We start from the raw sequence: 20,559 nt of genomic DNA on the forward strand, positions 1-20,559 counted from the left end.
CCATAGTTTGAGGGAAATGGCCTCTATTAAATGAATATGCATTATGCTCATATTTGCACCCGGGCCCTTATACTTACTGATTCCTACTATAGCGATCTAGTTGGATAACGTAGAACACGTCTATAAGTAATTTCTGCTCTTGATCAGAATACTTTGTGGAAAGATTATGCGCTCTCTTTGGGAAATATTAATTCTTCACCTCGAATTAAACTGAGGATAAAAAATATGACTTGATGTCTATATAGTTCATAAAATATGAATTTGACTTAATCACCGAAGAATACCATCAAACGTTATCTTCAAGCCTCAGATCTACTAGCTTTCACATTCTATCTACCGTATTGTGCACAATCTTCTCGCTAATATCAAACAGCAGTCATAAACTCCTCAATAAATTGTCCAACCTTGCGCAAAGCCTGCTCTTCTTCCATGACGGCGAAATGGTCAGCTGCTGATACGGTCCGTACCTGTAAACGCGCCCGCGGTACGAATTCTCCGTAACCATTGGTTTCGTCACCATCCCAGACCTCGCCATGGTTTGGTAAGCGCGAAATAATGAGTGCGTCGCCGTCGAACGGGCGTGGCACATATTCGTTGTGCAGAGATATGTTGTGGCGGATTTGGTTAAGGAGACAACTACGATACTCGATGACTTCAGGCCCAGCCGTTGTCGCTTCGAGAGTGGTGGGAACCTTGAAAAATTGTTCGCATTCGGCATCGGTCACACCACCAGGCCTCGTTGGGGCACGCTCTCTTGCGGCCGAGTCGATCAAGACCACGCGAACATCGTCCTCCCCTAACTGGCGCAGCTCATTGGCCACTTCATACGCTAACTGGCCTGCAAATGAGAAGCCGGCCAGCAAATACGGCCCGGTGGGCTGTTGCCGCCGTATGAGCGCAGAGTGCTCCGCTGCCATGGCCTGCAATGAATTGTAATGATCGGGTTGGTGAAAGAAGATGTTCTCAACTCCAATGAGGTCGAATGCAGGCAAATAGGGCGCCAGGATGCTGTGCTGCTTGGACGTGCCAGTAATAGCGAAGAACACAAAGAGTTGACGCCGCGGCTTCGTGCCTACCGGTGCCTTCGGGTTGAAGTACGGAAGCAAGTAGTCGCTCCAATCATCCTCACGCAGTGACCAATCAATATCTAGTGACCGCTGTTGTTGAGGCGGCACCTGTTGGTCATATGTTGATTTTTTTGGTGCTTGGGCGGCGGGTAGTAATGTCGTAGCTGTTGGATCATGAGACAGAATGTTGCGTTGTGTTTTCCATTGTGTGTAGATTTCATGCAGCTTGAGCTGATCTACCTTGCTGTTCCCCGTCAATGGGATTGCCGAAACAGGGATGAAACACTTTGGAATCATGAAATTTGGTAGCATCTGGTGGGCTTGGGCTTCCAGGTTTGCGAGTGTCTGAGCCATGTTGTCATTGAGCCCGCGTCCAGCTGTACCATCTGAGACTGTGAGCCCATTATTTGATGATTCCAGTTTACAGCAGAAAGCAACAAGTTTTGAATCAAGTAGAAGCACCACCACGCTTTGGTTCCGAGTTGTAAGAGTTTTCTCAATCTCTGAAAGCTCCAGACGACGACCATTAACCTTAATCTGGCGATCTTTTCGCGCATGGTACACTATCTCCCCATTAGAGTCGTATGCTCCTAAATCTCCTATGCTCTCATTATGAATTAGCCAATGTTAATGATATAAAATTGAGGAACAAATTGGTGGTATTAACCTGTGTTATATATGAGACCAGACCCATATGGGTTCTCTTGGAAGGCCTTTGTTGTTTCTTCCGGTCGACCGTAGTACCCATCTGATAGTTGTCGTCCAGAGCACCAAATTGTCCCAATACTGCCCATGGGAACACGGCGCATGTGGTCATCTAAGATGTGTATTTGTGTTCCAATACTCGGGCGCCCTATGCATCGTGGGTCACTCGAAGCGGTGGCGTGTTTCCACGAGATTACAACGGCCTCAGTAGGACCGTACGCGTTGATAACTCGGACAAATGGTGTCCATCTCTCATACACAGCCTTTGTAGCCATCTCGCCCGCTAGGCAGAGAGATCGAATGTGAGGAAGGCTATCTGGGTATAAGAGAGAAGCAATAGAAGGTGTTGTGTTTAGGCTTGTGGTACCCGATTCTCGTAGCAGCGCTGGAAGCCTAGATACTGTCTCTGCTTGGGGAGCGAGAACCAGCGTGGCACCAGAATAGATGGCTCCGAATATGTCACTTTGCGAGACATCAAAGACGAGACGCGCAAAATTGAACACTCGATCGTCCCTGCCATATCCAATGGCTTCTGCCATCATTATACCATAACCAACAACTTGACGGTGTGGCATTATCACAGCCTTGGGGGTCCCGGTAGTTCCACTTGTGAAAAGGATGGCTGCGACATCATCTGAAGTGGCCGTGGATGGAGGCAAGTAGTACCCGTCGTTTGAAGATTGCGTGGTTGGGTTGAAGAGTTGTTCGGCTATTATGAAGGGGCATTTGTCGTTCTCCAAGAATATTTGGGGGAGCAACTTTAGAGTTTCCTTCGAGCAGATAATGGCAGATGGACTAATCTGCTCAACTAGCAGTTTAGTACGAGCTGGTGGGTTGTCTATGTCCAGTGCCACGTAGGCACAGTCGGCCCGGTGTATGGCATGGATAGCGCAAATGAGTTCAGTAGATTTATCCAGAAAGATTGCCACTCGCGACTTTGGCACCAGATTAACTCTAGCTTGGAGTCTCTTAGCACCTAGCTCAACGATGGTTGACAAGGTTTTGTAAGTCATGACGATGGGTTTCTGTCCCTTCTTTCGATATAACTCCATGGCCGATTGATCCGGAGATCTGCTCGCACGGCTCTGAAGTAGCTGCGAGCATGTAAGACCGTCGTATTGGATGGGAAAGCGTGGACCAGAGATTAGGTCATCAATCGTACGGTGATGATTGGTTTCCAGCAGGTTCATGGCTTGAAGTGGCCGGATAGTATCGTGCCTGGCATCTGCAACATGCTGGAGCACAATGCCTAGCGTTTCCATAATACGACAGAGCTGGTCTTCATCAATGTCTTCTCCGTGCATACGCGCATCGACTATTATAGTACTCTCCTCACAAGACATATTCAGGAGCAAGGGAACATCAGTCACCTCATCCATGTCTTTGAGGGTGAGATGAAATCCAGACTGAACCATGTTTTCCGACTGGAGTGGGGTGTTAGTAATCAATGTTGAGTTGAAGAGCGTTTTCTTTCCAGAGAGGCCATGAATCTGCTTTAGCGAAAGTAAATCTTCATGCTCGGCCATGTCCAAGAAGGCATCCGTAACGAGTTCGATAAATTGACGCATGTTTTGATCCCAGTCAACGCAAACACGTAGCGGAACGGTGTTGAGACATGGCCCTACGACGTTTTGTATTCGCTCAATGTCCTCTCCACGACGGCCAGAGACGACACTACCAAACACAACGTCTCGAGTGGATAAATAAGTGGATAGAGTGAGAGCCCAGGCAGCGTGAAATAAAATCGGAATCGTCGTATGATTGTAGTGGGCAGCATCCTTGAAGTGTTTGGGGCTTACGGGGAAACAGAATTGCTGGTGGCGGCCAATGAGAGTTTCATGGATCGCCTTTTGCATCTCCATTTGCGCCTGATTCGCTCTCAATGGATTAACCAGAATGCTTGGTTCAATATCACGCATCTGCGATTGCCAGAAGTCGTTGCTCCTTGTATACTGGCCTCCTTTCTCATACCTGGATACGACGATGTCGCTGAACTGAGTAGTCTGGGGCGCCAGTGCCTGGCCAATGTAGACACTGCGAACCTCAGCTAACACCAGACGCATAGAGAAGCCATCTATGAGAGCGTGATGGCAAGTCCAGGTACAGATAACTTTCTGTGTGGTTGGGGATTTGTGAATGTGAAGTCTGCATAGCTGCTTTGCGAAGCCTGGTTGCATTGACTTCAATTTTTTGCCCATTTGGACGAGAGGATTCGGCAGCGCGCTTTCCTTCAGAATGACTTGCACCAACTCTATGTCGCTTTGATGGCTTTTCTCATTGGGGGTTGCCTGTCGGGAGAGCGGCATAAAAACTGTACGAAAGATGGAATGTCGCCCCAAGACGACACCCCAAGCATGTTGCAATAATTGAATGTTAGTATCTGTATCACTCGCCTCGTAGTTATACGAATGCATGTATGACCGAGATCCAAGACTGGCCAGAAGCATCGCCGCCTGTCCATCAGTGGCAGGCGCCATTTTTTCAATGTCTTGGATGTTGAGCTTCCATGCTACAATGCTTTCTTCGATAGCGTCTTTTTGATCTTGCATGCACTCGGGAATGCTGTAGGAGTTATGATCAATAGATGTCCCAAGACTCTCGGTAGGCGACCAGGAAGCGCCACGGCCCATGGCGATTCTGTTCATATCGGCAATATTAAGCTGTGACTCGGCAGCCATGCTGCGTATGCAGTAGGACCAAGAATCTAGCAGCTGGCGTATCTCGTTGGCAGTGTGAATTGCGGTGCTGTAAAAGATGCCAATGTCCAGCTGACCCTCATGAGTCAAACTGCATTCAATGTCCAAGATGGAAAAACGTTGATTTGTGGGGGATTGGTACATGCCGAGATCCATCTCTACATTCTCAAAGGAGGTATAGGACGACGTTCTCGCTCTCTGTCCAAGATAATTGAACGTAATCATTGCATCTACAGGAGCTGTTTCAATTGCTGAGGCAAGATTGACGTTGGACATTGCATGTTTTCGGGTCTGCTGGACCATGGTGGTAAAGTCGTTCACAGATCCTTGTAACGGTACATTGAATGCAATAGGAATGATGCGAGTAAACCACCCAACTGTCCTGGTTAGATCGAGCTCCTCCAGTTCCAAGTCGCGACCATGTGATTCAAAGTGAAGCTCAATCTGATTCGTGGGAGGTCTCGGTCTCTGCCAGGTGCTGAGCGCTAGAACTAGGCCGGCAAGCATCATGTCAACGGGCTCCGTATCTTCACGTCTCAAGTTCAGAGCAGAGACATCTACTTTGACATTCATAAAGTTGCCTGATTCCTCTGTGTTTTCTGGGAGACGCTTCATCTGTTCCATGGTAAGAAAGGAGCTATATTCGCGAGCATAAATTCGAGCTGGAATATGCGCAGCGATTTGACGCTTGTTGGACAAATATTCGGCCCACTCAGGGAAGGATGAGAACTCCGGTTCAATGGAATCTCCCTGAAGTAGATCCTCCAAATCGCTCCAGATGACCTGCCAAGAAACCACGTCAACGGCCAAATGGTGAGCAAATATCGCACAGTAGAGCTCGTCACCTATATGAAACCCGCCAACGGCGCAGATCCGCCCGCTGGAGATGTTTAGGCACGACTGTAGCTTTGAAAGCTCTTCGGGGAGCTCCTCCACTGACGATAAATGCCTTGTCAAGAAGTAGGTATGATTGGTGTTCTCATTCGGTATACCGATGAGTTTTCCATGCTCATGGGTGGCACTTTTCAACACCACTAAACGTAACATCGGGTGGACTTCGACAATATTAGACCAAGCCCTCTGGAAGTCCTCGAATGTGTGCTTTTTGTTCAGCTTAATGATGTGACCTTGATTAAACCAATCTTCATTAGCTCTCTGGGAGGCAAAGAACCAATCGATGATTGGCGTGGGAGGGACAAGATTGCTGACCGTCTGACTCTCTGTCTTCAGCAATGACTGTACAGAGCTCTGCAACACATTGACATTGTCTGCATCCTTCCCGATAGACCTAGTTGGATCTAAAAAATCTGCGAGCGTCATAATGGTAGGGTTCTGATAAATATCTTTTACTTTAAGCGTAAATCCAGCCTTTGTGAGGACTGATCGAAGCCTAATAACAGATATAGAGTCACCGCCCATTGAGAAAAAACTGGCATCCCTGGGGAACTGCCGATCTCCGAGGATTTCCTTGAAAGCGCTTTGTATCCGAGTCCCGGCTGTTGGTGCTGGTGTTGTAATAAGCGGCCCTTCTATAGGGATCTGTGCTACTGTGCTACTCGAAACGGATCTCTCTGTAGCTGTAGCGTCAATCCCATTAGGCGATTCATGTAATATCGTCCCGCCAAAGAATAGAGTGAGGGCGCCAATCGTTGGATTTTGGTAGATATCTTTCACCTTACACTTGAGCCCGGCTTTTGTAAAGGCTGAACGGAGCTTGATGACAGAAATCGAGTCACCGCCCGTAGAAAAGAAGTTGCTGTTATTTTCCAGGGACTTGGTGCCAAGAACTGTATGAAACGCTGCGCGGACAGCCATCCCGATCTGGTCACACTCGCTTTTCTCCGGAGTTTGCATTATAATTTCTTGAATTTGAACCCCGACCGTGTTGTCTCGAGGGCGTTCACCCTCATCGATCCGCGATTGTTGAAAAGGTGATGAGTTTGGCAATTCTGGACTTCGGTCTACCACCGTTTCCGCGTGATCAATTTTATCAAGCTTCTCATCCGTTGCAGCTTGGGGAAGGTAACCATCGAGAGCTTCTTCTGGTAGTTCTCCGATCAGACTCTTGATCATTTTCCTGTCCAGTTTGCCATTGTTATTCATCGGGATGTCGTTCACAGGAACCCATAAAGAGGGCATGAAATATGCTGGCAATTTCGCCTTGACTGATGCCTGTAGCTTTAGAATAAGAGAGTGGAGACCAGCCAACGAAAGTGGTTTCAAGCTGCCTTTCGTTTGCAGACTTGCATCTGTAAAAATGGCTACAAGGCAATCGCCTAATGGCCGCTTGATCATGATGACAACACTTTTGCCCTGGTCGAGCACATTGTTCAAGGCACTCTCTATGGCTCCCAGTTCCACTCGCAGGCCTCGCAAATTGACCATGGTGTCCATGCGGCCAAGACAAACTATGCTGCCGTCCGATTCGAAACGCGCACAGTCACCAGTTAGGTAAATGCGTCCATAATCCTTTGTGTCTACAAAGGCCGCAGCACCGGGTGGTGGTTTGAGATAACCGCGTGCCAATTGATGGCCTCCTATGGCTAGTTGGCCAACCTCTCCTACGCCGACCTGTTTGAGCTTGTCGTCGAGAACGTAGACGAAAACGTTCTCCAAAGGCCGGCCAATGTTTGATATATCTGTATCGGGGAAGCATTGTCGACCAAGGACATCGACGGTGGCTTCTGTAGGGCCATATATATTGAAAAGCGTGGCCTTGGAAGCCCAGACATCTCGACACAGCTCCGTCATGGGCTCTCCACCAATATCTAGACACTCAACGTCTGGAAGTTCATTTGCATCGAGAGCACCCGCAATGGTGGGGGTAGTAGCAATGTGCGTGATTCTCAGCATAGCCATAGTGTCCTGAAGGTCTGCCAGCATCCATGACTTGCGACCAATACAAAGAGTGGCTCCAACACTGAGAGTGCCGAAAATGTCAATGACTGAAACATCAAAAGTCCAAGGTGCCAGCTGTAAGAGTCGCTTGTTTGGAGCCAGACGGTATAATGGGCGTAACGAGACTGTAGCATTCCGAAGTGCATGATTTTGAATGGCAACTCCCTTTGGTTTCCCTGTGGAACCGCTTGTGTACAGAACATACGCTAAATGTTCTGGTAGCCGCTTTGTGGTCAAGTTGAATGGCTTCGACGCCATTGGTAGCGGAGTGCTGATATCAACACAGAGCATACCCTTCGCCTTGAGTTGAGCTCTCAGCTGAGAAGCTTGTTCAACACCCAGGGGTTCCTTTTCTGGGATAAATACTACAGCAGCTGGCTCACAGTCTGCTATGATGGTGAGGTTCCAGTCAATTGGATTGTTCAGTTCGATGGGTACGTAAGCACCACCAGCTGTCATAATCGCCAAGATTGTGATTATTCGTTCAATAGACGCATCGCCCACAATACAGATAGCCTGGTTCAGCATGTTCTGAGGGCCAATACGCGTCGATAGGAAGCTAGCCAAGCCCGATATCATATCTGCCATCTCCTTGTATGTTATCGAGGTTTCGTTCTCGAAAATCATAGCAGTGGCGGAAGGCCGGGATCTAGCTTGGTCAATGATCTGAACGTCGGCAAACGGGGTTGTCTCCACTATGGGATTAGGCGTGCCATGGAACCAAGAAGGGACCTTTGAGACAGACTGCAGTTCAGACCGAGAGTCTCTCTGAGTCACGTTGGTATCCTTGTGGGATTCGCTCTCGCTAGTCGTCCCATCTGTGGCAACCCTCAGATGAGTAAAGGTATTTGGATCAGTGTAAGTACCTTCAATATCGTTCAAGGAAGCATATGGTCCGAGCTTTTGGATATGGCGCAAGAGACACTCGTATTCCTTGCATATCTCCAAGACTTCGACTTCGGAAATGCGAGCTGGATTGAACTCAACGCTCATGTCCAATTTTGACCTCCCGTTCTTTGTCATTTCTCTTGTGATAGTGAAAGCCAACGGGAATTTTGCAGAGATACCAGGTAGTACTTCCGGGAGAATTCCCTTGCAAGGTTCAATTGTTCTGGCCTTTTCTCGTGCTCCGACCGGTACATTATGATACGTGAAAAGCGTATCGAAATCATTTGCTCCCCAGCCTATGGACTCCAAAACTCTTTCGAATGGGATATCGGAGTATTCAAGAATCTTGGCAAGGCAATCCTGGAAGCCTTGCAGAGTTTCGCCTACGGAGCATGTGCCCGCCAGTTTTGTGAATCTTACTGGAAGCGTGTTGATGAAGCATCCGTACAAGTTCTGCTCCCGAGGTCCTCGGCAAGTGGCGGGGATTAAAACGGATGACCCCTCGGTGCCTGACTTGAAACTGAGAAGAAGTTGGAAAGCAAACAAATAAGCAGCAAAAGGAGTCGACCCGGACTTGTAAGCCCACTGCACTGGATCGTAGTCGAAAATCGCACCTCGGTTGATTGTAACAGCATCTGGATAGCTCTCTGATTCTGATCCTGGTCTCAGAGAGAGTCCATGCAACTTCTCAGGATCAACGAGCAATTTCTGAAAGAATTTTTGGGCTTCTGCAAGCTTGTTGGATTTGAGCATCTCATGGTGTCGAGTGGAAAAGTCGACGTACGAGCCAGCGTCGACGTTGGCCGTCTCCTTGGAACAAGATTTGCCTGTCACAACAGAACACAGCTCTTCCCACACGCCGGTGATAGTTTGTTCATCAGCGACGCAATGGTGAAAATTGATGATTATATACTGTTCGCCGTTGGGGAGAATAATAGCGGTGCATCGCACAAGATGACCTTCGGCAAGATTGAACTCCCGCATGCATTCTTCGCGACTAATCCTGGTAACCTCTTCAGCGGCTGTCTTATCGCTATGGTTGCTAAGATCATGAATGGTATATTCCAAGCGCTCTGATCCATCAACAATTTGAAGTAGCTCACTTTCATCTGTGAAGTCAAAGTGTGTTCTGAAAATGTCGTGCTCAGTCACAATATCTTGGAGAGCCGCAATAACGCGAGATAGACTGACACCATGAACACGATATGCACTTGGCAGACTGTAAGTTGAGTCTCCGAGCTGTTCTTGGAGTAGATAGAATCTTTTTTGCATTGAGCTTGCCAAACCTTGTTGTGGGCGTTGGAGCATCTCTTTTCCCAATGCCACATAGCTTCCGTCGTCAGACTCATTGTCGCAAGTCTCTGACAAAGCTCTATCAGCGAAATGCTCAACAAGTGATTCCATCGTAGGGCAGCTCATAACGTCGCGCATGCTGACACTGATGTCTGGCTCGTGCCTTATCATATCGGCCATGAATGCCATACATGAAAAAGAATCCAGGCCAAGCTCACGCAAGCCGCTTTGGTCGTCAATCGACGCGATGCCTAAAGATTTGCATAAAGACTCTCTTATTAATGACTCGAATCTCGCTTTGGCTTTATCACACTTTGACTGTAGGCCATCTTTTCGGGCGAGAGTGTCAACTAGCAGTCGAATCGATGGGCATGAGGTGATGTCGCGCAAGCTGATTTCCAACTCTGGCTCGACGCGAAGTATATTGGCGATAAATGACATTGCAGCGAATGAATCGAGGCCAATTTCGCGAAGGTTTTGATCGCGGTCGACAACTGCAACGCCTAAAGCTCTACATAGCGAATCCGTGACGAGTGACTGCAGCTCTATAGCGCGCTGATTGAGCCCACCAGAGATGTCGACGGGCATTGAAGTGGTTCTGTGTTCGATGCTTGGCGTAAGATCCGAAACAGGTGGAACTTGAAGCTCGCATGATTGCTTTGTCAACTTTGTGTTGGAAACATTTTTCTTGAAAAGTGAGTCCTCGGGGATTATGGTGGACAATATCGAAGATATAGATTGACCACCCGTGCCATCACGCTTGTCGATGACTTTCTCCCATGCCTGTACCAGAACTTTAATATCGTCTTTGTCATACTTCTGCTCATTGAATTCAACCAAGACATCCAAACAATCTTTATGAGCAAAAACATGCCACATGAGGTCAAACATCGGTTTTTCTGAAGTGATGAGGTCCAAAGTCATATCAGTCATATCAGATGACATATCATCATATGACTGAGCATCGTGCATGATAAATTGAATCATGAAATTGGCTGTGTCCAGGCCACAAGCAGAAGCCACTCTGTTGATAGCCATGTCTGATTCCAAGGCAAAATCCACTCCTTCGCGGATCTGCTTCGTGAAGTCCTCAAGGGAATCTTCACTACCTAGCCGACTGCGTAGGAATGCTGTATGAGTGAGATTGCTCAATACGTTCCGACAGAGATGAGGTGGCAACATCCCACGACTTGAAATAGGGATTATGGTGGTAACATCATCGGATTGTGTATAGCTGTGGAGAATCGCGTGAAAGCAGCTGAGAAGGTGTACAAATGACACATTGTCTTCCCGCCCTTCCGCCGTCGGCAATGACAGAGCATACCTTAGCTGATCGTAGGAGCCCTCAGAGCGAGGTTCCGTATCAATACCTACAGCTCCAGACATTCGCTGCTTCCATTCGTTAAGGTGGTTTTCGTCGTGACGGTTGGCGAGTTCAGCAGCGTAAAGAGCGATGGAAGAAGCTCCTTCAAAGGCGCACGAGTCGGAACTGCCTCTACTGGCGCGTCTGATGAGATTAAACAGCTGGATGCTAGTAAACTCATCCACAATAATGTGGTGTATTGTTGAGTGAAGGACTACTGTCCTGCCATCCGCTATGAGATGGAATACTGCCAGAGGACCATTTCTTAGGTCAATCGTTGCACAGTTATGTGGTATAAACCTTGCTCGTAAGTCATCCATGTCGATCTGCGAAATCCGAGAAATTTGTACCGCAACGAGAATCTCATCACGAACGGCCTGGTACAGCTTCCCTGCAGAGAGATCAAACTCGAATGTCGTCCTGAACATCTCAAGGCGGTTTACAACATCCAGGAGTCCAGATAACAGGGAGTCTGCAGTGACATCTTCGAATCGCCATACCCGCTGAACATTGTAGGTCGTATCTTGTAAGCGCTCCTGAGCTACCCACATAGCCAATTGACTCGGAAGGGCTAAAAATCTGCCAGTACGCTTATTGAACGTTGTCATAGACTTTTCATTCAAGGCCCGGGTCGGCGATACGTTTTCCTCGTCTGTGGTCATACTGACAACTTCGTGGTCAGATGAGACGGCCAACGGTGAATCTACGCCAACTAGATTGGCAATTCCGGCTGCCGTGGCGGTGCTGCGTAGCTGACGATATGTTAAATCAGGAAGATGAAACTTGGTGCATAGTAAATGCTTAAGTCGCATGAAACCGAGTGAATCCAATCCCAAATTTGCCAATGGCGCATTTACATCGAGCACCTTTGTCCCAAGCACATTTTCAATGATGGCACTAACCGCGGATATCGTTGCTGAATCATTTTGAGACACATTGCTTGAGTTATGGCCGCCAGGCTTCGATGCAATAATGTTGTTCAGAAGAGTTGACAGTCCTTTTCGATCAACTTTGCGGCTTGCTAGGAGAGGAATCTCTTTCACTTGGTGGATTACCGGGCGCAACCGCTCGGGAAGTCTCTCTCGACACAAGGCCATGAGCCGGCTCATATTGAGATTGGTGTCCCGGCCAACGACCAGCGCGTCTATAGACCTTCCATGGCCTGTGACAACAGCAGAACATACAACATCCGGGTCTGCGTGCAGAACTTCCTCAATTTCTTCAGGCGCTATTCTCATGCCCGAAACCTTCATTTGATGGTCTATGCGGCCAAGGATGCGTATATGTGGCTTCCCGTCTTCTCCCATGTGAGAATAATACGCGCGATCTCCTGTTTTGTAGAACTTAAAGTCACCAAACCCATGGATCGTCGTAAGAGCCGCCTGGGTGGCGAGGCCATTGCCTTCATACCCGGCGAAAAGCTGTTTCCCAGCAATCACAATCTCACCAGGCTCATTCATGTGGCAGATTTCGCGGCGTTCGTTGACAACCACCACCAAATTCCCTGGGAGGGCTGTATAAGAAATTTCGTCGATAGGGTAACGACTCGGGAGGAAAGTAAGGACTTGAATTGCCGCTTCTGTTGGACCGTATGCAGCAACAATCTCAACTTGCTTCGCCCAGGTGTTGAGGAGATCTGGAACCATCATTTCTCCTCCAACAATGATAGTCTTGAGGCTTGGTACTTGATCCGGCGATATAGTTCGGAGGACTGTTGGGGTGAGATGAATCCAATTAATCTGGAGACGGTCCATGTGCCCAACAAGGTCGGATTTCAGTTCATCGTCGTGGAGGAGAAAGAGGCAAGAACCCGAAGAGAGAGAGCCCCAGATATCTATCGCGCTCGCATCAAAGACATAGTTTGCAAATAGCAAGATGCGAGACGATGGTTCAAAGTTATACAGCCGCTGAACCGCTTGAACTGCGCTAGCAACAGCACCGTGTGTGAGTGTACACGCCTTTGGGCTACTGGTGCTTCCAGATGTGAACATTACGTAACATGCCATATCGGGATGTAATGTAGGCAGCAAAGATACCGCATCTCTACAAGTGCGAGTCTCAGCGTTAGCCAGCAGAGTTTGGATGTTGTCAATCACGAGAATTTGTGGATGACCCCAGGTGGCTAGGCTCGCCAATTTTGGGAATCCGTTCTCATTTGTGATGATCAAGCCTGCGCCGAGCCTCTTGATCGCAAAAGATATCCTGTGGCTTGGTGCGTCGAACTCAAGCGGGCAGTAGGCACGCCCACTCTTCAAGACCGCAAGCATGGCAATGACCATCCATGGGGTCTTCTCAAGAACAATCGGGACAACTTTGGAATTGCTTTTGTCTTGAGCCGAGAGGTAGATAGCCAGCTTGTCAGTAAGAACATCCAACTCGGCAAAAGTCAACCACGACGAGTTAGTTGCTAATGCTTTGCGTTGCCCGTGTTTAGCGACACACTGGCGAAAAAGTGACACCAGAGTCTCTTGTGGTGTAGACTGCTGGCTCAAATCCGCTGCTTGTTGCAAGGCCGCTTGTTTCTCTGAATGATGATAATCGCAGCTTATACTAGACAGGCTGCATTCATCGAGAGTTGGCTGTGAAACAATGTTGCTCAATATGGTGGAGAATCGATCAAGAACCCGTCTAACGGAGCCAGAGTGATGCCGCGCCTCATCAAACTTGGCAATAATCTTGACTTCAGCCTGTCCAGGCTCGACAACAACAACGAATGGAAGACTTGATACTTCTCGTCCATCTACTGAATTAAGCCGAATGTTGCTGCCAAAATGGAGTTGTGGCTCGCTAGCATCCGGATGATTCTCAAACACCAGAAGCCCATCGATGTCGCATCCGGGCTTCTCAAAACAGCGCAAAATGTCCGGTGTAGAAACACAGTCGTGCTCTGACATTTTGGTAAACATCTTATACGTATTTTGGAGGCATTTGTGAAGGCTAGTAGTCGAAGAAAGAGCCACAACGCATGGAATTGTGTTCAAGAAATTTCCAATCGCATTGATGTCGTCTACCATATGTGCCCTTCCGCTGGTAACGGTCCAAAATCCGACACGGGTAGGCGACTTGTGGTCAATCCAAGAGCTTTCAAGAGCAAGCGCAAAAGCCAATTGTACGATAGTAAAAGGGGTCACACCAAAAGCTTCAGCGCGTGCTTGAAAATCGCTGCTCAAAAGAGCAGTTTGAAGAGTTGCTTCTATTCGTTTGTGTGATGGCCTTTCGATAACATGTTCTCGCGGTAGAAGTTGCGGCAACTGAACCCCTGCAAGGTATTGTCTCCATAGGCCCTCTAACGCGCCCCTATCACGCGTCAGTTGCTGTGTGAAGTATTCAGCATTGGATTTGCTGGTTTTCAGCGGCAAAGTTCCCGAATAGGCCTTGCCAAGTTGCTTCAACAGGGTAGTTGTGCTCCAACCATCGAAAACGGCGTGATGGCATGTAAAGATGAGCGTATACTCGGAGGGGCCTCTCTCAACTAGGGTCATTTTGTGAACGTTGGTAGTGGCTCCGATTCCCACCTCTCTATCATGATCCAATAGGTCCTCAAGCATTTCCGGCGACGGGAGGAGAAGCCGATGGCTTTCGAATAAAGGAGTGCATGCGTTTTGCTTAAACTCCACCGCCAAATATGCCACTCCTGGTACATGGCCACGTTCCAAGGGCACAAAAATGGTGCGGAGTGAAGGATTGGCATTGCATACCGCACTCCACGCTTTTTTCAATTTGCTCTCTTGTAGTGATCCTTCGAGGTGGAGGATAGGTTGACTATGATAAACGCCTGAATTGGAGTCTAATAAAGACTGCTGAACCATGGACGACTGCATGGCAGTGGGCGGATATACAACGTCCACCTCGCTCTCGTTGATACCTGCTGCTGCAATTTGTTGTGCGAGCTCTGAAGTATCCATAAAGGATTCGACATGCCGAAACATGCCAGTAAATTCCTCATCGTCAACACCAGTAGTGGGGGTAGATTGTCCGGATATACTGAGAGCAGTGAAATCTGTAGCTCCAGGCAATTTCACAAATGAGTATCCTGAACTTGCTGGAGTAGAGGGCATCGAAGAGGGCGGTGTGAGACCGGAAGCTTCATCCGTCGGTTCGTCATCCGATGATGGCATATTTGACAGCAGAGAAGAGTTATCATAAGCAAGGACATCGTGAAGTTGTGAGAGGCTGGGATTGGATCGCATCTTCGCCACAGTACAGCCTCGAATGCCTAATTTCCGCGCTCGGGCGCAGAAACGAATAGCTGATACGCTGTCACCGCCCGTCTTGAAGAATGACCTATGAATGTCAACTTGTGTCTCATCGATGGGTAAAATCTCCGTCCAGGCGATGATGAGAGATTGCATTAATTCATCGTTCAGTCTCTCTCTGTAAGATGAACCAGGTCCGCTGGCTGAGCATTGCAGGCTTTGGGAGCTCTTAATGACTTCCCCGTCATCTCTAGCTTCTTGAAGATGAGAAATTTGGGTTATGAGGCTGCTATATGCTTCGATGTTTGTGTCCTGGCCATGAGCGGATGCCATTTCCTCATTTAATCGACGCCTATCAATCTTTCCCGTACGAGACACGGGCAATTCCTTGACTGGGATCCAGTATTTGGGGATCATGGCAGCCGGGAGCGCTTCAGACACCCGATCACGCAGCGCGGCCAATTCTTCGCATCGAGTATTGTTGAGAAACAGGATATTAGAGGTTATTGTAGCGTGGCGCTCCGATGGGATTGTAATCGAATCATTTGTGTCAGAAAACTCGATGAAACATGTTAGAGCTCTATTGCCAGGCTGAGTCTCAGAGATGACCACTGCACATCTCCGTCGAGCACCCACGAACACATCGATGGTCTTTTCAACATCGCCGATATTGAATCGAACTCCTGATATCTTAACCTGGTCATCAGTACGACCGATTAGGGTGAATATCCCTTGGAGGTCGTATCGTACAATGTCGCCAGTGTCATAGAGTCTGCCCAAAGTTGGATGGTTCACCAGACGCTTATTAGCAGAGGGCGGCGAGATATAACCAGACGTTAGCTGATCATATTTACCGTCTTCCGCTGCCCCAACAAATAAACGTCCTGGAATTCCAGGGAGAACAGGGTTGTATTGCGCATCCAAAACAAAGGCCCGCACGGATGGGGACGGCCTGCCGATATTGCAAGAATTGGTCGTCGGTTTCGTCGTAACGATGAAGTCGTGGGTGGCAATCGTTGTTTCAGCCGGTCCATACGAGATTCGGATGTCCACAGTCCCCCACCATCGTTCGTACAGAACACTTGGGATCGGTTCTCCTCCAAGGATTATAGACTGCAACGAGGGTACCTCTGATGGTAAATCAATAGCAGTAATCATCGTGGGCGTAGCGATAGCGTGAGTTACGGCCATATTCCTCAAAGTAACTGCGAGTGAAGTAATAAATTGATCGTGAGGAGCCACAACCAGTGTCGAACCTGCAACAAAGGTACAGAATATCTCCATTAAAGAAACATCGAACGCAAGGCTGGTGAGCATGGCCACCCTATGTCCGGTTGAGATGTTGAGAGCCTCAATCTGGCTACATATAGAGGATACCAGGGCACGATGTGATATGCGAAAGCATTTTGGTTCAGCTGTAGAGCCAGAAGTAAAAGCAATGTATGCATCAGCTGACAGCTCTGCTGTGGATGTCTTTGCTTCGTGGACATGGCGATGAGGCTGGTCAACCTGAGGAGGCGCTGATATGGCGATGCGCCTAATTGATGACGCGTCGAGTTTTCGATAATAAACCTCGTCTTCGTAAACAGCACCATTTACATGTCGACGAGTAAGTATCAGTGTAGGGGTAAGAATAGCTAGCTTCGAGTTATTCACGGCCAGTGTGCTTGTAATATCGAGGGGTACAAAGCAAGCACCGACATGAATAAGAGCGAGTATGGAAACCAAGTATTCGACACTTTTATCCATAAATAAGACAACAATGTCGCCAGTCTTGACTCCTTCTCTGCGCAGCTTATTTGCAACTCCCGATACCCACTCAAGAAGTTGCCGATAAGTCACATTCCGCTCAGCCGTCGCAATTGCAATTGCACTTTGGTTTACTGACGCAGTCATGTAAATATGGTCTAAGATGTTGAGATTCTCGCCTCGTCTCCTGAGCTTTTGTAGCACTAGCCCAGCTTGTCTTGTTGAAGCTTCCACTGCAAACTGAAGAGCCTGAGACGGCGCTGTTGAGACGATTTCCCCGACTGAGCGCCGCTCATCGCAGCACGACAACTCAACCACCAACTCTGTAAAGGCCTGTGCCAAAGCTTCAATAAACTTTACGCCGAATGCCTCTGTTTGGTATTCAAAGCCGACCTTGATAGAGGGCCCTGAATTGTCCAAATGCAGGATAAGACGATAGTGGCTCCCACCGGTTGCATCGGCAAGTTTCTTGTAGTCAAGACCTGAATTTCCCAAGTCAAGAGAGGAATCCAACGGGTCGTGATAAACGAACAGTGCGTCTATGTTGGCTGTATTTTCTGTCTGATTCTCCTCGGCAAACCAACTCAAGATATCTTCAACTCGCTGGTCATGGGCGACGCATTGGCGGTACTTTTCCAGCGTGGCTGCCTCGAATGTCAAACTCTCTTGGTCCAAATCGAGAGAGACGGGGAGAACCGCAAGTGTCATACAATAGCCCATAACACTAACAAAGCGAGGATCAACGGACCGAGTTGATGTTGGGACACCGAGCAAGTATTCCGTTTTTCCTGTGACCCGAGATAGAAATAGCTGCGCAAGTGACAGCCAGGCACCAAAAGTATTGGCGGTGTTCCCCCTTCGCGCTGCCAGTCTAGTTGCTTCCATTTTAGGTAGTGTTTTCCAATAAATATCTGCTGCGACATCGTATCCGGATAAACGTTCGCTGTGGTTTCCAATGGCATCTTGAAACAGCGGCTGTGGCCTGTAGCCTCGAAACGCGTCACGCCACCACTCGCCGTCGGAAGTCCCACGCGACTCGAGTATGGCTCGGTAAAAAGTGGCGTATTGGCTATAGTCCAATCGTTTGGTCGGAGTTACCATGGCTGTCGGTTCTTTTGCTTGGTACAGATCTATAAGTTCAGACCAGAAAGTATTGCTCGAATACTCATCAATCACCATATGGTGAAATGTAAGTATTACAAGCCATTGATTGGCATCTCTATCAGTCTGATAAAGAGCAGCGCTTGCAATGGGTCCTTCTTCAATGTCCAAGTCTGTTTCTTGGCTCATTTCCCAGTCATATACAGCCTCCAGCAAAGAAACGCCAGTCGATGTGGCGGAAGAATGAGCACGGCGCGACTGCTCGAAGGGAAAGAATGACACACGAGGTTTGTTGCAAGTATCTTGCTTCACTCGAGCAATGATATTTCCTTCTTTGAACCCTGTTTCGTCTTCAACAAAAGACGTGTTGAATATCGCATGTTGAGCATATTTTTCCGCAAGGCAATCCAAAAATCGGCTCGGGTCTAAGCCTCCCACAATCTCATGGGCAACTTTGCAGGTGTACACCTTGTTCCCGAACACCTTTGTCGCTCGGAATAAACTATGCTGTCCCGGTGAAGCAACATACACATTTGTTGGCATAGGCTCACTGGCGTGAGAGGTGCAGACCCCAGAAACTGATTCCATCTGGTTTGCAATTGACTCAATCGTGGGGTGGCTCAGCAACTCGGTGATAGAGACTCGGTGGCCAGTCTTTTCATGCAACTCCTTGATAACCCAGACAGCGTCCATAGAATTAAATCCCCATTCTAGGAGGTCGTCTTTTGAGGGAACAAGCTGTTGCAGTCGCTTCCGGATGATACTGGCGACTTGGTGGCCATACTCTGACAGTTGCTCCGACTTGTCAAGCCTCATTTCATCCAAAGTATGACGAGAGCTCAAGAAGGTCCGAATTTGGCTAACGTCGACCTTACCGTTGACATTTCGGGGGAGCGACTTGACAGTTATGACTTGTGGGACCATATAAGCAGGTAAGTTGGCTCTGCAAGAAGCGAAGATCTCCTTTCTGAGGCTGCCATGTCCATCTGCTATCACAATCTTGTTTCCTGGCTGGCCAAATGCAGGATCGGTGGATACTACTGCATAGAGACCAGCACGCTGGTTAATAGTATGAGCAAGTACCACACAACGTCCGCAGCCGGGGATTCCCTGGATGACCTGATGAATGTCTCCAAGTTCGATACGCTTGATTGATGAATTATTCGTTAGCATTATGCTTCTCCCATGAGAGGCCAAAGAGAGGGTTATAAGAAGGCGACAGAAGCCAGTGATAGATGTACCTATAGCGAGATAGGTTCCGTGATGACTTTTCTTACCTGTCCACTAATTTTAATTTGATCATCGGCTCTTCCACGCAGGTGCAGCTCTCCAATATCATCGATAAGCCCAAAATCCCCAGTTGCATACCATCCACTTGATGGTGTCGCGCCCGTAGTAGACTGTACTGTGCGCATAAATTTCTCCTGCACTTCGCCATTGAAGTATCCTTGGGAGACAGTCTCGCCATATGCCAGGACTTCACCAACATGGCCTGAGGGAAGAGATTGTCCTCTCTCGTTGACCACGGCAATATTTGCATATGACGGAGGTTTTCCAACACAACTAGGCGATGTTCCAGGCCGTAGCCTTTTTACGCTCGTCGTAGGAGCTTCACAAGGGCCTTTTGAGAAAACACTGTATTAGCTCAAGAGTCAAATACATCTAAATTGGTGGAGTTAAGCTAAGAAAATACCGTATATATTTAAGAGTACTGTTCGGTTACCCCAGGTGTTGACAATCTCTTCCGTACATGCCTCTCCACAAGTAACCATGTATCTGAGGGATGGAATGTTGTGTGGCTGCAATGTCGAGATAACACTCGGGGTTAATTGAATAGTGTCTGAGTTGAAGCTCATAATTTGTCCTTCAAGATCTGTTAAAATAGCGCTCTGAGACGCTTGGTGAAGTTCCGCTCCTGAGAGGAGAGCCGACAGAATGTCAAGCAGATGAACGTCAAAAGAGCAAGATGAGAATTGAAATACAGATCTTGAACTATCCAAACCCAACTCTCTCGCCAAGAATTTAGCTTGTGGAATCAAATTCTTGTGTGTCAGCTTGACGGCCTTGGGCTGCCCTGTGCTGCCCGAAGTAAAGAGAACCGTGGCAAGGTCGTCTGATGTAATTCGCAGCCGATTCTTTGTGTCCCGGTGGCTGCTGGGGAACTTCAGCCTGGATTCGTGTCCATATTTGCCGCTGAGCGTCAATGGCAGTACTTTGTGCGGCAATTGATGTTCAGTTTCCGCAAGGCAAATGGAAATTTCAATAGGCACCGAGGATATCAAGCTCCCAACCCGGGCTGTGGGTAGCTCTGGATTGATTGGAACATAAACAGCACCCAGTTTGAGGATGGCCAGGATGGCAATTACTTGGGCCGGTGATCGCGGAAGAAGGACGGCGACGAGTTGTCCATGCGAAATATGATATTTGAGATCGTCAGCAAGGAGGCTAACATATTGACTTACCTGTCTATAAGTCAGTCTATCCACATTTTCGAAGTTAATGGCAAGGCTGTTGCCATATTGCGATGCAACGACAGTGAAAAGACTGTTGATGCAGAGGTCGGACGTCAAAGCCGCATTTTTGTCTGTTATTGTTGAATACAT

General features: G+C 48.2%; 1 protein-coding gene across 1 annotated transcript; it reads right to left on the reverse strand.

Annotated features, from left to right (window-relative positions):
• Positions 1–365: 365 nt before the first annotated feature.
• Triagg1_8698 (uncharacterized protein) lies at positions 366–20,559 on the reverse strand (the record flags this gene model as incomplete). The annotated part of the gene is made up of 5 exons (XM_062903574.1): positions 366–1,666; positions 1,735–10,781; positions 10,872–19,102; positions 19,234–19,577; positions 19,680–20,559. The coding sequence occupies 5 exons, from the start codon at positions 20,557–20,559 to the stop codon at positions 366–368; spliced, it is 19,803 nt and encodes a 6,600-aa protein (XP_062752334.1).

Source organism: Trichoderma aggressivum, assembly GCF_033847375.1.
Source record: "Trichoderma aggressivum f. europaeum strain CBS 100526 chromosome Unknown scaffold_044, whole genome shotgun sequence".
NCBI lineage: Eukaryota > Fungi > Ascomycota > Sordariomycetes > Hypocreales > Hypocreaceae > Trichoderma > Trichoderma aggressivum.